This window comes from Myotis yumanensis, unplaced genomic scaffold (assembly GCF_028538775.1).
Source record: "Myotis yumanensis isolate MYYU_CA2020_CCGP unplaced genomic scaffold, mMyoYum1.0.hap1 SCAF_11, whole genome shotgun sequence".
In the NCBI taxonomy this organism is placed as follows: Eukaryota; Metazoa; Chordata; class Mammalia; order Chiroptera; family Vespertilionidae; genus Myotis; species Myotis yumanensis.
The window spans coordinates 314,020-328,547 of record NW_027223762.1 but is presented as its reverse complement, the minus strand read 5'-3'; the positions used below and the strand labels follow the sequence as shown (position 1 = coordinate 328,547).

At 65.2% G+C, this 14,528-nt stretch overlaps 1 protein-coding gene across 3 annotated transcripts in view; it reads left to right on the top strand.

The window, feature by feature from the left end:
• The window catches only part of PXDN (peroxidasin), a 52,239-nt gene continuing 37,711 nt past the window's right edge, over positions 1-14,528 (top strand). For all 3 annotated transcript variants that reach the window (XM_070428604.1, XM_070428603.1, XM_070428606.1), the window contains exon 1: positions 1-238. In XM_070428604.1, coding sequence (XP_070284705.1) covers positions 57-238 — 182 coding nt within the window. In that variant the 5' untranslated portion in view covers positions 1-56. The remainder of the gene's footprint in view (positions 239-14,528) is intronic.

The window sequence follows — 14,528 nt, the reverse complement described above, 5'->3', positions numbered from 1 at the left end:
CGCGGGGGGCCTCCGCGGTCGGCCTGTGCGTCCGAGCGTCCGTGCGCGCCGAGGCCATGGCCGTGCGCCCCGCGCGCCCCTGCCTGCTGGCGCTCCTGCTGTGGGGCGTGCTGGCCGCCGAGGCTCAGAGGCCGGGCGCGGGGTGCCCGAGCCGCTGCCTGTGCTTCCGCAGCACCGTGCGCTGCATGCATCTGCTGCTGGAGGCCGTGCCCGCGGTGGCGCCGCAGACCTCCATCCTGTGAGTGCGGGGCGCGGGGGCCGGGGGCGCAGGGGCCGGGGGCGCGCGGCTGGGGGCGCAGGAGCGGGGGGCCGGGGGCGCGGGGCGCAGGAGCGGGGGGCCGGGGGCGCGGGGCGCAGGAGCGGTGGGCTCGGGGGCTGGGGGCGCAGACGGTCTGCGATCTTGGCCGGAGGAACCTGGAGACCGAGGCGGGAGAGTCGGGTGTTGGGGGCCGGGCGGGCCCGCGGGCTTTTGTCCACTCTGGCCGGTGGCGCGGAGGGCGGACCTGGGCGCGGAGCGCGGCCTCCAGAGCCGCCTTTGTTCGGAGCCCGGAATCCCCGCGGCCGGGGACGTCGTCGAGGAGCCGGGGAAGCCCCGCGCGCTCGGGTCCCCCTCCCGCTGGCTTCCCTCCTGCCCGCCTCTCTGTGCGCCCCCCCCTTCCCCTGCTCCTCCCACTCCTCCTCCGGGAACCTCCCTGGGGATCCTCGGTATCGGGGCGCACCTGGCGGCCAGGGCTCCGGGCGGAGCCGCGGGGCTGCTCCTAGGGGTCTGGGCAGCGAGGTCCGAGCGGGCCTCCCGGGCGCCGCGATCGCGCGTGGGCCAGACTTCGCGGGTCGCGGGCGCCGCTGTCGGCGCAGAGTTCGCGCGCGGGCGTCTCCACGGGCCCGACGCCGCGCAGACCCGCTCGCGCCCCAGAGGCCACATTCCGCTCCTGGACCGGGCGCCCGGGACCCCGAGGGCGCGGACGCGGCCTGGGGAGCGGCCGGCGGGGGGCGGGGGCCGCGTGCCTGCAGGCGCCGCCACAGTCCGCCCGGCCGCCCCGCGGATGCCGCGAATAGTTTCCATGCGCCGGGCCGGGCGGCTTGGCTCCGCGCGGGACCTGCCGCGGCTGCAAAGTTGGAGCGAACGACCCTCCCCCGCGGCGCCCGCTCCGGGTCCGGGCCGGCGTGTTTGACCCAGAAACCGTCCTGGGTCAGAACCCGGCCTCGTGCGGGGCCCGGGCCGAGCGGCTGTGCGTGCGGAACACGCAGCCCTCGGTGGGTCGGGGAAACGGGCCGGGAGCCCTCCCCACCGTGGCCGAGGCGCCGCGCTCGATCGGGAGCAGCGCAGCCCGAGCGGGTCCGCCGGCCCCAGCGTCGGCGAAGGGGCGCAGGCCCCGCGGCCGGAAAGGAAGGCGCCCTGCGCGCACCCACCGCGATAGCGCGTGGGCCAGGCCTGCCCCCGCGTGTCTGGGATTCGGGGGGTTGGCAGCGAGCCGGGCGCTTGGCATCGGCTCCGCCTGGCCGAGTGCGGCCAAGTCCCCGAGAACCAGCCGGATGGGGGGGACCCCGTCGTGGGGCAGGGCCCGGGCACAGGTGGGGGTGCGCCCCGGGGAGCGGGTGTGAGGGGAGGCGGCCGGGGGTCCCTGGGCCCGTCATCAACGCCGCTCGCGCAGAAATCGTTCGTGTCAGCGCTTCTCCCAGGTCTCTGCTCTCACGGGCTTTGTTTTTATTAAAATAAAAAACCCTGAGGTGGAGTCAGAATCTGGAAGGTGCCAGGCCTCTCCCTCAGGCTACGCCCTAGCCGGGCCCAGAGCGGGTTGTTTGGTTGTTTGGACCCGAGGTTCCTTCCGAACTTACTGGTCCGAGACCACCTGCGGCTCGGGTTTGGGTGAGTTTATGCGCATGGAACACAGGAAGGGCTCCTCTAGAGGCAGGGCCACCCCCCACCCCAGACCGGCCCCCAACCCGGGATCTGATCCCCCATTCTGGGACCCGACCCCCACCCCGGGACCAGCCCCCCATCCCGGGACCGGCCCCCATCCCAGGACCCCCATCCCGGGACCAGCCCCCCAACCCGGGGATCTGACCCCCCATTCTGGGACCCAGCACATCCTGGGACCCGACCCCCCATCCCAGGACCCACCAGCCTCAGGCTTAGGCTTTGCAACTCCTCCTCCCCCCACAGAGGCACCTCCAACGGGCCTGTCACTCAGCTCAGAAGTTCCCCCTTTGAATATTAAACTGTTCACTAAGATAGAAGCATCACCTAACAATAAAGCGCTAATGTCCAAGGACGGTTCACTGCCCTCCTGCCTCCTCTCCTGCTGGGGCCCCCCCTCCCCTCGCCTCCCGCAGCCCCTTCCCCTCTGGGCCTCCACTGCCAGGTGATGGGAATCCCTGTTGGCCAATGAGCCATCCTCCTCCAGGCCAGGCCAGAGCCGCCGAGCACCCCAGACGCGCCCCCCCCCCCCCCACTCCCGGTGCCAGGAAACCCGGAGCTGGGGGTGCCTGGGCTGTGGACGCCTCAGGGCAGCAGACCCCCCCCCCCCCCCCAGGCCCCAGTGCCTGCAGACAGCGGTTCCCACGCCCTCGTTCTCTGATCACCTCCAGAGTGGTTGGGGCTGTGCCGTGTTCTGGCTCCCTCCTCCTGGAACACCTGGTCAGTGGGCGCAGGAGCGAGGCCGGCGAAGGGTGAGAAGGCGCGGCCGGTCCGCCCTGTGGGCTCAGGACCCCTGCCCCTCGGCCGTGGACGCCTGTTGCTAGGCCCATGTCCGCGCTGGGAGGAGGGCCCAGGGTCCCCGCTTTGTTCCCCGGAGACCAGCCCCCGATGCCCAGCCTCCCTTGGCGTTCCGGCCCCACGCCTGCCCGGAGAAGCGAATGCCTCGCTTCCTGTGCACAGGTGGGTGGGGGCAGGAATGCGGCCCAGGTGGGGCGGGCAGTGGAGGGTGCTGGGAGCCGGGAGGGCAGCCTGGCCACGAGGTCCGTGGTGGGAAGGCCGCCTGCCGCCCGGGCCTGCGGACACTGGGCCTGGGGACGCAGTCTGTACGCCGAGCCTTTGGCTGAAGGCAGACGCCTGCATTAAGTCCTGCGTGATGGAGTCCCGGCAGCACCACCGCTCACTGCATCCGAAAAGCACCCTGTGCCCCACAGTCTCGGTTATCCACGGTTACGCAGCCGCCTCTGAAAACGCTGAATGGAAAATTCCAGAAACAAACCGTGTGTATGTTTTGAATTGCAGGCCTTTCGGTCGCCTGTTGAGATCTCCCTCTGTCTCTCCCCACCCCCCCCCAACCTGACTCACCCCCATGGGCCTCTGCGAGGCAGACGCCCGCCCGTTAGTCCCGTTAGTCACCGCGGCAGCTCGCCTCTCAGACCAGCTGTTGCACGGGCAGCGCTGTGTTCAGGCTCCCGCACTGTTTTCCTGCCTCAGGCCCCGGAGCCCTGAGTGCCACCCGAGTGTCCGACCGTCCTGTCAGGGGCGGGGACGCCGTGCGAGGCTCACAGAGGCCCCGTGCTCGTAGCTGCGATCACAGCTGTCCTCGTCCTTGTTCTGCTTCTTACCAGTGATTGCTCAGCTCTGTGGCACCTGATTGACAAGCTGAACCGCAGGAATGAACTTGGGGAAAACTCTCAGGGTGCGGTGGGTGGTTTCAGCCTCACTGGGGTCTTGTCCCCGTGGGTAAGGGCCTGCTGTACGGCTTACAAACCGAGGGAGGGACGAACGTTCCCTCCCACCGCCCGGGGCCCGGGTGGCGCTGGCAGGCGGCCTTCAGGTGCCCAGGTGGCCGCGTGCTGGGCTCGGAGGGACTGCGGTCCCCGAGCCGCTGTGGGGTCGCAGGGGTGTCTGCGTGGCGAGACCCCCACAGCACCGTTGGGAACTGTGTGTCTGGAAGGTGAGAAGCTCCCCGTGTGGCTGCGTTTCGTGGGGGAACCCCTCCCGCCTTCGTGTCCTGAGCCAAGGAGGGAGCTGTGACCGGGAAGCAGGCCAGTGGCTGGGAGTGTGGGTCCTGCTGGCCTCCTCCTGCCCGAGGGCCACCCAGACGAGGTTTTGTTTAATTTACAGATTATTGACTTCCGAGAGGAAGGGAGAGGGGAAGAGAGAGAGAGAAACATCGATGATGAGAGAGAATCATGGACCGGCTGCCTCCTGCACACCCCCTACGGGGGGTCAAGCCCACAACCTCAGCTTGTGCCCTGACCGGGAATCGAACCATGACCTCCTGGTTCATAGGGCGACGCTCACCACTGAGCCACACTGGCCGGGCCTTCCCTACGCAGCCCTGTGACTTGGTTTCCCTGCAGAGTGAGGACGGGCCGCTGTGGGCTCCCCGTGGGCCAGAGCGGCAGCAGGAGAGTGGACAGCGCGTCCTGGGCTGAGCGGACGGCTGTCTGTCCCCCCGCCCCCCCTCTCCCCCCCCCCGGGCCCAGGGCTGTGGCCAGGAGAAAGCAGGGCCTTTTAGTAGAAGTGGGTGCTGGGCAACGGGACAAGGTTCCACATGAAAGTGTCCACACGACTGAGGGCTCCAGACCCCTGTCCGCCTCCCTGGGCAGCCCGCTGAGGGCTGGCCCTGCGGCCTGTGCAAAGGGGAGGTTTTACAGTTATGACCGGGAGGCACAACAGGTGGAACCTGAAACGGATGCCCGGGAGGCAGGTGTGGGGGCCCCTGCTCCGTCGCATCGGGGCCTCGTCTCCCCTCGCTGTGCGGACGTGGTGGGGCCAGGCTCCTCCGTCTGCAGAGCCCGGCACTCGGTCCGGACCTTAGTCCTGCCGCTTGGGGCACACGAAAACGAGGTGTCTTTGAGCTGAGTTTTCCTTTATTGGTAAATTTAACTTAAAAGCAGCTAAACTTGCCCGGCCGGCCTGGCTCAGGGGTGGAACGTCGACCTATGAACCAGGAGGTCAGGGTACGATTCCCAGTCAGGGCACAGGCCTGGGTTGCGGGCTCGATCCCCAGTGTGGGGCGTGCGGGAGGGAGCAGATCCATGATTCTCTCCCATCATCGATGTTTCTCTCTCTCTCCCTCTCCCTTCCTCTCTGATCAATAAAAATATACGTATTTTTAAAAGCAGCGGGAGCTGACTGAGTCGGAGCCGTGGCAGTGAGGACTCTACGAGTCTCCCTGGAGGGCCTGCGGGGCCTGGTCGCCCGGGGTCCTGGCTGTGCTGGGAACTGGGCTCGGGGCGCTGCACCGACACCCTCGCTCGGCGTGTCCTGGAGGCAGACGCTCCTCTGTGTGGACAGTAACGTCGCGGAGCGGCCCTTTGTGCCGCGTCCCAGCCCATGCGTCCTACCCCAGGACAATTCCTGCAGAGTAACACCTCCCGCAGCTTAAATTCTTTCTTGAGGTTAATTTTGAAAAATACAAGTTACTCTTTTCCTCCCTGAGTCCGTGGTGTCTCTTCAGATGCTACAAAAAGCAGAGCGAATCCTGGGGTGCCAGTCCAACGGCCCCGGGGGGGTGGGGGGGCCGGATGGCAAAGTGGCCGAGTTAGGGAGACTGGTTGTTTCAGGGTTAGGTCCGTGCTCCTGGCTCAGATGAGGGTCCGTTGTTGTAATTTGATCAGTTTCTGGACTTTGTTGCCTTGCTCCTTGGTTTCTCAGCTCCCTGAAGGGGAGAGAAATGGGGGCACTGATCCCCCAGAACTCACCCAGAGATCCCGGGTGACGAACGGCCAGGCGGCCTCGTGTGTCCCCAGGACGCGCCTCGTGGAGACTCAGGGCCCGACCCGACTGCCCACTGACGAAGTGGGCTCGTGCCCATCCGCTGCCTCGCCCGGCAGCCCAGCCCTCAGCGCGCTCAGAGCCGGCGGCCCAGCTGTCACCTGGTTGGCACCCTCTTGGGGAACTGGGGGGCCCCTCAACAGGACCAGCCACGTGGCCGCCGGGCCCCAGTTCTGACCTTTGCACGAATTTCTTTTCGGAGAAACAAAAGCCTCATTGATCACAGTTGACACCGGGCGGTTCCGTGCTTGCCGTGCTGTGTGGGTTGTGACCTGTCTTTGCCGCAATCGAGATAATGAGCCCCTGCCCGGCCTCAGGCCAGCCCCCCCCCCCTCTTTGTTCGGGGCTGGAATGTCTTTGTCTGGCTTTGGCAGACCAGGGAGTCTTGCCTGGCAGGCTGAGTGTGGGCCCAGCTGCTCCCCACGTGTCTGGGGGGGCTTCCCAGCAAGGCCTCCTGGGCTTCCCGTCTTTGTGGGAAGAAATGAAACTCTAAGGTCAGTTTCTCCAGCGAATGGGGCGGGTCTGGGAGCTGGTCGGCCCCAGGCTGTTGGACTGTCATCAGGTTGGTCCTGGGACTCACCCCGTCCCTGAGGCTGGGCAGGTGCGTCTTGGCTCCTTCACCTGCAGGCTAATCGTTTCATTGATCTTTGCAAACCGCCCGCTGCTCTGCTTCCTTTATCATCTCCTTCCTTCTGTGCAGAGGCCACAGCCCCCCTGACTGCACACACACCGGCCAGGGCTCAGCTGGACACGCAGCCCCGGGGTCCCCGCTCCGTCCTGCAACCTCCAGCTCCCGGCTCCCCGGATGCACAGGCCTCCCTTCCGGCCCCGGAAGCTGTGCTCCCCTCACTCCTTTCAGTCTCGGGGACCCTACGCCGTTGACCGAGGGACAGGGCCTTGAGAACGGGGGTTCGCGCAGGGGCCAGCTTCCTGGCCGTTTCAGGCCGTTCACTTCCTTCTGGGGGGAGTTTTAATCCTCACCCGGGGATGTGTCTTCATTGATCTTAGAGAGAGAGGGGGGGGGGGAACATCGACCTATTGCCTCCGTCTGTGCCCCCACCGGGCACCGGACCCGCAGCCTGGACGTGTGCCCTTCCCGGGCCAGGACGACACTCCAGCCAACTGAGCCACGTCAGCTGGGACGAGGTAATTTTTAAAACCTTCTTTCATTCTCCCACGACGACGTGTGGTGAGAAGCAAGGAGCAGTTAGAACACAGTGAGCCCGAGCTCCCGGGCCAAGTCGGAATGAACAGGAAATGAGGATCGCGTTTCCCGTCCTCGCCTGTGGGCGCCGGCGGGAAATTTAACTGCAGCTGCTGTGCAAACGGCCCCACGAGCTCCCGCCAGACCCACAGGGGGTGCGGCCCGCGCCCTGGGCGGCCGCTGCCCCTGGGGTCCGACGCTGACCCGTGGCGACCGGGGCTGGAGGGTGCCTGGTTGGCTGGTCCTGGGAGAGGCGAGCCCTCCGTCTGGCGGTCTGTCCGTCCGTGGCACGGGGCTGCCTCCCCCCACAGAGGCAGAGCTGGGCAGTGGGAGAAGCCACCACATCACATGTGGCTCTGGGAGACAGTGTTTCCCGTGGCTCCCATGGCTCCCGTGGCTGGGGCCCAGGCTCTGTGGCCTCAGTCCCTGCCCTCCGGGCTGTCGGGGGCGAGAGGTGTGAGGGGGGGCGAGCCGGAGAAGGCTCGGTGCTCCCACTGCGGGGGGAGGGGACTCACAGGGCTGGGGCGCTGGGTACCCTGCAGCCTCAGGAGGTGGGAGAGCCGCTCGTGGTGTCGCTGGGCCGGGCCCCAGGCACCTAATGACCAGTCTCTTCAGGCCCCTCGAGCTTCCTCTGCTCGGAGGCCCCGCTGCCCTCACCAGGCCCGTCACTGCCCCTCTGTCCTGGGCCCCGTGACCGCTCGGTTCAGCAGGCCACCGGGTGGTGTCCGGTGAAAGACGGCTCCCTCCCAGCAGGAGGAACGCTGTCATTTGTGGATTAGAGCTGGGTGTGTGCTCCACGGGTGGCCCGGTCACCGGTGCCGCCGAGGGCAGCCTCGGGCCCTGGCCCCGGTCCCAGCCGCGTCTCCTGAGCGTTCGTCTGGGGCTCGGGCAGGCTGGGATCTGGTGGTTACATACGCGGCTGGTGAAGCCGTGAGGGGCCCAAAGGAGAAACTCGGGTGGGACCTTCGTCCTGGGCTTGGAGCCGCCGCGGCGAAGCAGGAAGCAGCCGTGTCTCCGAGGCTCCCACGCGGGTTGCGTGTCAGGGCAGGTTGCCCAGGAGCTGCGAGCGGCCCCCAGGCTGCGGGGCGGGAGGCCGCGGGCTGGGGAGGCCCTGCGTCGCCCCATAGCGCAGCAAGGACGCCGTCCTGCCCTTGGTTTCACAGCAGGCTTTAATGTTTTGTGCTTGTCGAATCTGCTCATGGCAGAAAAGTGCAAAAACAGGGATAAACACACCAAAAACAGTACATTCTCATCATTAAAGGAACTGACCATGTGGTCAGATGTGCACGCCCGTGCAGTGCGGACGCTCAGGTCGGTGTGAGCCCGACTCCGCGTCTGCCTGTCACGCCCGGTGCTCATCAGCGATCACTCGTCCACCGGCTCCCGTGTTCCTGTCTGTCCTCCCTCCCGTCCATCTGTCTGCTGTCACCTGCCTGTCCCTACCTGTGTGTCTGTCACCTACACCTGTCGTCTCCTATCACCTTCTGTCCGTCACCTGTCACCGCTCCGTCTCCTGTCTGTCTCCCATCTGCCATTTGTCCATCTTCTGTCCCAAACGCTGGTGGTGACTGGCGTCTGGGCCTGTCCGGGGGCAGGTGCCGGCGACCCGGTGGCCTGGCCCGGGCAGTGGGAGGCCCGCTCCTTCACGGAACGGCCACGCAGGACGCCTTCGTCCGGAATTGCGTTTATCTCACCAGATTCCTAGGGTGGCTCATTTCCTAGCTTCCGCTTTCCTGCTACTGTGGACGGGCCCAGCTGCTCTGCGTGAGGTTGTGGGGTGGCTTGAGGGCCCATTTCTGCCACCTGCCCCTCCAGCCAGTGCGACAGGCGCTGGGACTGCCCTGGGTCCAGGCGCCGCCCCCAAGCCTGTCTGAAGGACCACGGTGGCCCCATCCATCAGGGCTCCCGGCTCAGGGCTTCCCTGCCGGCCTCTCCTCCCCCCCACCCCCCTCCCCACGGGTCCCACCTGCATCTGTAGGTGCCTCTGTGCTTCCTCCGGGCCTGGCCAGGGAGCAGCTGGGACAACGGAAGCTATTGTTTTGTTCTGACTCCTCCGGGCAGCGGGTTCCAGGGCAGAGGGCAGTGGGCTGTGGGGTGCCGTGGGGTGTGGACTGGCATGGGGGTGGGGTGCTATGGGGTGTGGACTGCTGTGAGGTGACATGGGGGGTGCAATAGGCTGTGGGTGCAGTGGGCTGCGGGTCTCGGGGTGCAGGGTTGGCCATGAGCTCACAGGGCGCGGCCTCTGACTCTGAGCTGACCGTAATTGAAGCAAATACTTGATATAAACAGGAAACAGCACTGGGTCCTCAGTGCCTTTCAGATGCGGTTCCTCAGACCAGCCCCCGTGCGCAGCGCCTGACCTGCCTCTGAGGCCCCCTCTGCGGCCGGACGGGTCGCCCCCTTCTCCCCACAGAATGCTGGTCCTGCTTCAGGCCACGGCGGGAATCCAGTCTCTCAGTGAATGGGGGGGGGGGGGGGCATGTCTGGGAGCTCAGATTAGCATTTTCTCTTTCTGTGGGCAAAGCAGCACCGGCCCAGCCTCTCACACAGGCGCGTGGGGCACGAGGCCGTGCGTGTCCGCTCCCCTCTCTAAACAATCCATGGGAAACGGAAAGCAGCTGCGGCTTCCCCTGTCCTTCCGGGAGGAAAGGCCGTGATTGGCGTCCTTCCTGCCTTCGAGGCCGCGTTTCTGAGCCTGCAGCCCGGTTGGACTTTAACTTAAAAATAGCAGCTGAAGCAGCGCCGTTAGTCATCATGTTACTTATTCAGACCTGGGGGATGTTTGTGTTGGCATGGCAACCGGAAACCAAATTTTAATCCTGAGCATTTGTTTTCTTGTGTTTGTTTTTCCTTGTTTTCTTAGGTCAGAGCCTGTGTTATCCCATCTATCGTCCCACCCACCCTTGAGTTCCGTCACCACCCCCCCAACCCCCATCCACCCACCCCCCAAACCCCCACCCACCCACCCACCCACCTGCCCCCCATCCACCCACTTACCCACCTGCCCCCCATCCACCCACTTACCCATCCATCTACCCTTTGATCCATAACCAACTATCCATCCATCCACCCATCCTTTCTTTCATCCGGTCATTCATGCATCTATTCATTCATCCTCTGTAGCCACTCCACCCATCCTCCCACCCACCCGTCCGTCTGCCCACCTGCCTGTCATCCTCTCCCTCCCTGGGATCTTGTAGAGCGAGCAGGTGCTGCTAGACAGACAGACAGCAGACCTTGCTGCCGGGAATCTCACTGTCGGGGTGGGGGCCGTGGGCCCGCCTCACAGGTCAGGGCTGGGCTGGGAGCCACGCTGCGGGTTAGAGAGACCCCCCCAGAGACCGAACCCCTTCCCTCCCCAACGCGGACGCGCGGCTGAGAAGCCGAGGCCTCGTCCTCCTCCTGAGTCTTAGCGAAGCCTTCTCCTCGGAGGCTCCCGACCCCTGTGTCCACCAGCCTTTCCACCTGCTCCCGAGAAGGAAGCCCGCGGACACGGCGAGCGAGTCTCCCAGGGTCCTCCCTCGCTGCACTGGAGGCGCCTGTCATAGGTCCCCATCGTCCCCTTGGGGAGGGACGCGAGGCCCCAGGTCAGCTGTCCAGCACCCAGCACCCAGCGCGGAGTGCGGAGCTGTGGGTGAGCCAGGCAGGCGAGGCCGATGACAGGAACAACCTGTGTTGCCACGAAGAGGTCAGCCCTGGCCGGTGTGGCTCAGTGGATAGAGTGCTGCCGGGGGACTGAGGGTCCTGGGTTCCATGCTGGCCGAGGGCACGGACCTCCGTTGCAGGCTCCTCCCCGGCCCCGGTCGGCGTGGGCAGATGCTTCTCTCTGTGCGTCCCCCTCCCTTCCACTCTCTCGGAAACTATCAATGGGAAAACATCCTCCGGTGAGAATCAACAGTAAAAACAACGGAGTAAGAGGTCCCGGGAGGGACCCTCCCAGCGGGCGGCCGGGGCTGAGGCCCACCGTCACTCTCCTCGCCCGGTTCCTTCGCGGTCTCTCCCTCAGAGGCCTCTCCTCGCGTCCCCTGCGCACGGCCCTGGGAGCCCCTGGAGTGAGTGGATGCCGAGGGGCCACACGCTCCCCTGACAGCCCGGGGCGCTGCCTGGGGCCTTGCAAACTAGAGACCGAACGTGACTGCACAGGGTGGTCTGGGATGAAAACTGTTTAACTGAGAGCAGTTTATGGGGGTGGCCAGGGCCTCGGCCAGCATCTTCCTGACAAAGGTCAGTCTTTACCGACCCAGCCTGTCTGTTGTCTCCTGCCTCTCAGACAACAGCCTTTGGAATGTCAGGTGACTCCCCTTTCCGGACCCTCCGGGCACCGTCCGTGCGCCTGGGCGGAGCCCGCAGACCCTCTCCTTGTTGTTAATCCTGTTCGTTGTTGACTGTTGGCTGTGCTGCGCCCACCGAGTAAAAGAACCAGAACCGTCTGTTGTGTTACTTTCCATCCCGTCCCAGAGGTGCCGCCCCCTAATCTGCCACCCGTGGATTTCCTGTGACCACCTCCGGCTCCTCCTGTGATTGTAATTTATGAAACAATAACGGCACAGACCTGCCCTTCCCTGGAGCTTTGTCCTAATAGAGATTCCTCACCGGTTGGACTGCTTCTTCCTTTGACGATTCTATCACGGCCACACCTCCTGTCCCGTGATAGTGACTGACTGACAGGCTCTCGCCGAGCGCCTTCCGGATGCTCCTCTCTCCTCCTGGGACGTCAGGGCCGGGTGTGGGGCTCCTGGGCCGGGCCCTCCGTCCCTGGAGTATCTATTTGGTGTCAGTATTTGTTGGTTCTGTTTTATGACCCATTTCCTCCGGAATTGAACACGAGTATGTGAGGCCTTTAGAACGACAATAAACACCACCAGCCTGGAGTCAGCCCTGGGCCGGGTTTGTGAGCAGGAATGTGCCAGCCGTGGCGGCGTCCTGGGTGCCTGCCCAGTGGGGGAACGTGATTTATCCCTCTATTTGCTGGACTCCAGGGCATGCTCTGCCCCTCGTTAACCCGTTCAGTGCAAATCATATGTTATACCAGCTCGTCTCCATCCCCGCACGCCTGGGCACCTGACGTCGCTGGGCCACAGCCCTGATGTTTGGTCACTGCTGTTGTCGAGGTTTCTGAGAAGGTGGTTTTGGGGGAGGGAGGGGGCTCCACGCTGAAGTCAGCCCTTTGAGTCGACAGGTGAGCGTCCACGGGTGGGTCCTGTCCAATCAGGTGAAGGGCTCCGAGCAAGACCGGCCTCCTGTGCCTTCAGCACCTTCGGACTCAGCAGCTCTCCCTGCGTCTCCGCCCACAGGCCCCTGAGCCGGTCCTTAGAGCAGCGGTTCTCAACCTTCCGGCCCTTTAAATACAGCTCCTCATGTTGTGACCCAACCATAAAACTATGTTCGTTGCTCCTTCATAACTGTCATGTTGCTACTGTGATGAATCGTCATGTAAATATCTGATCTGCAGGATGGTCTTAGGCGACCCCTGTGAAAGGGTCGTTCGACCGCCAAAGGGGTCGCGACCCACAGGTTGAGAACCGCTGCCCTAGAGGAAGTCGGTCAGTCATAGCCCTCCCCTCCCCTCCCTCTGTCCACGGCCTCCTCTCCAGGGGCCCTGCCTGCGGGGATCCCGGTGCCTGTCCCGTGGCCTTGTCCCTCCAGGCACAGTCCTGGGATCTGGGTGGCCAGTCACGTGAGGCCGGCCTCTCACCGTCAGCCCCGCCCCCCCTCCTACGGAACCCTAATCTGGAAGGTGCAGGGCGTGAGCGCCAGCCTCGACTCCGACTTCCACACCGACTCCCAAAAATAGCCAGTGTCGCCTCTGAAGATGTAACGTGTTAATCTCATCTGACATCCTGCCAGGTGTCGCCTCCCCCAGTCCTGTGCGCACGCGTGTGGGTGTGTGTGTGTGTGTGCGTGCGTGTATGCACGCGTGTGGGCATGTGTGTGTGCGTGCGAGCGTGTGTGGTCGTGCGTGTGTATGCATGTGTGTATGTGTGCGTGCGTGTGTATATGTGTGTGCGCACGCGTGTGCATGTGTGCGCACGTGTGTGCATGTGTGTGCATATGTGCGTGTGCGTGTGCGTGTGCGTGCGTGGTTTTATGTGAGTCGGGTCCTTAGGGTTTTAGACCTGCTGTTCTCTCCCTGTTTTATTTTGTTTATTTAAACAGAGAACAGACCACCTGCCACAGGATCCCGCACTTTCCGGTCTGGGCGCCGCCTGTGTGTGGGGCCAGCCTCTCTCCCTGGGTTCTGGCCTGAGATGCAGGGGGTCGGCTTTGTGGGTGCTGCCCTGCGCCCCCAGATCTGTGGCTGCCGGGGCCTCGGTTCTGCTCCTTGTGGGAAGGGTCGGACGGACTCTGGGTCCCTCCCTGAGGTGCCGCCAGCCCTTGGGCACGTGAGCCTGTCACTGCCGGTCACTGGGTTGGTCACCGGGTGGGCCTGACCTGTGGGCCCGGTTTCCCGTCCCCCCCCCCCCCCCCCCCCGCAGGAGACTCTGCTGTTTGGGGATTTCCCGCGTTTCGCCCGCGGGGCAGGTGGGGGGCCCCCCCGCTGTCGCAGTTCATCAGGAACTCAGGGCGACCGGGGTGCTGTGACGGCTTTGTCTGTGCAGAGCCCTTGCCTTGCTGATGTGGTCATCGGGTTGGAATCCGCGTCCGCCGAGGCCTGGAATCCGATGGCCCCGGGCTGGCAGCCTGCAGACGGGTCCTAGGCCTCGGGGGAGAACAAAGGGGCCTTGAGCGCGGGCAGCTGTGGACCCGTCAGCCTTCCCACTGGGCAGCTGGTGTCGGCCTGGGGGGTGGGGGGGCAGGACAGGAGCCCCAGCCAGGCCCCGTCAGCTCCGCCCCGCGGCCTCCTCAGGGTGATGCAGGAGGGACGCCTCCTGCTCAGGTTTGCGGGGAAAGGCCTTGAGACGGTCAGGTCTGCCCGGCGGGGCTCGGTGGCTGCCCATCGACCTAGGAACCAGGAGGGCACAGGCCCGGGTTGCAGGCTCGATCCCAGTGTGGGGCGTGCAGGCGGCAGCTGATGCAGGATTCTCTCATCATTGATGTTTCTCTCTCTTTCTCCCTCTCCCTCTCTGAAAGCAATAAAAATAGTTTTTAAAAAATACCAGATCCTCCTCTGTCGCTGCCCTGAGCCTGCCCTGACCCTCCTCGGACCACCCTGGCCGAGGGGACCTCGGAGTGTGACCGGGGTCGTGGGGAGCAGCGGCTGGTGCGGAGGCCAGGGCCCTTTGATGGGCAGGAACCTCCGGGCCTGCTCAGGTGGGAGGCCAGGGCCCGGTGTGTCCGCAGCCTCGGCCCAGCACCAGGGCTGCCCGCCTCCTACCTGGGCTGTTTACACTGCGGCCTGTGTGGCCTCCAGGCGCTGGCGCTGGTGCTGGACTGAGGACTGGGGGCCGTCAGTGAATCGACGAGGCCTAGCCTGTGGGGCCGCGCATCCATCCTGGGGCCAGCGCCGTGGGCAGCGCCGTGGGCAGCTCTGTGGGTAGTTCTGTGGGCAGCTCTGTGGGCAGCTCTGTGGGTAGTTCTGTGGGCAGCGCCGTGGGCAGCTCTGTGGGTAGTTCTGTGGGCAGCGCCGTGGGCAGCTCTGTGGGTAGTTCTGTGGGCAGCGCCGTGGCTTCCCGTGAAGGCACT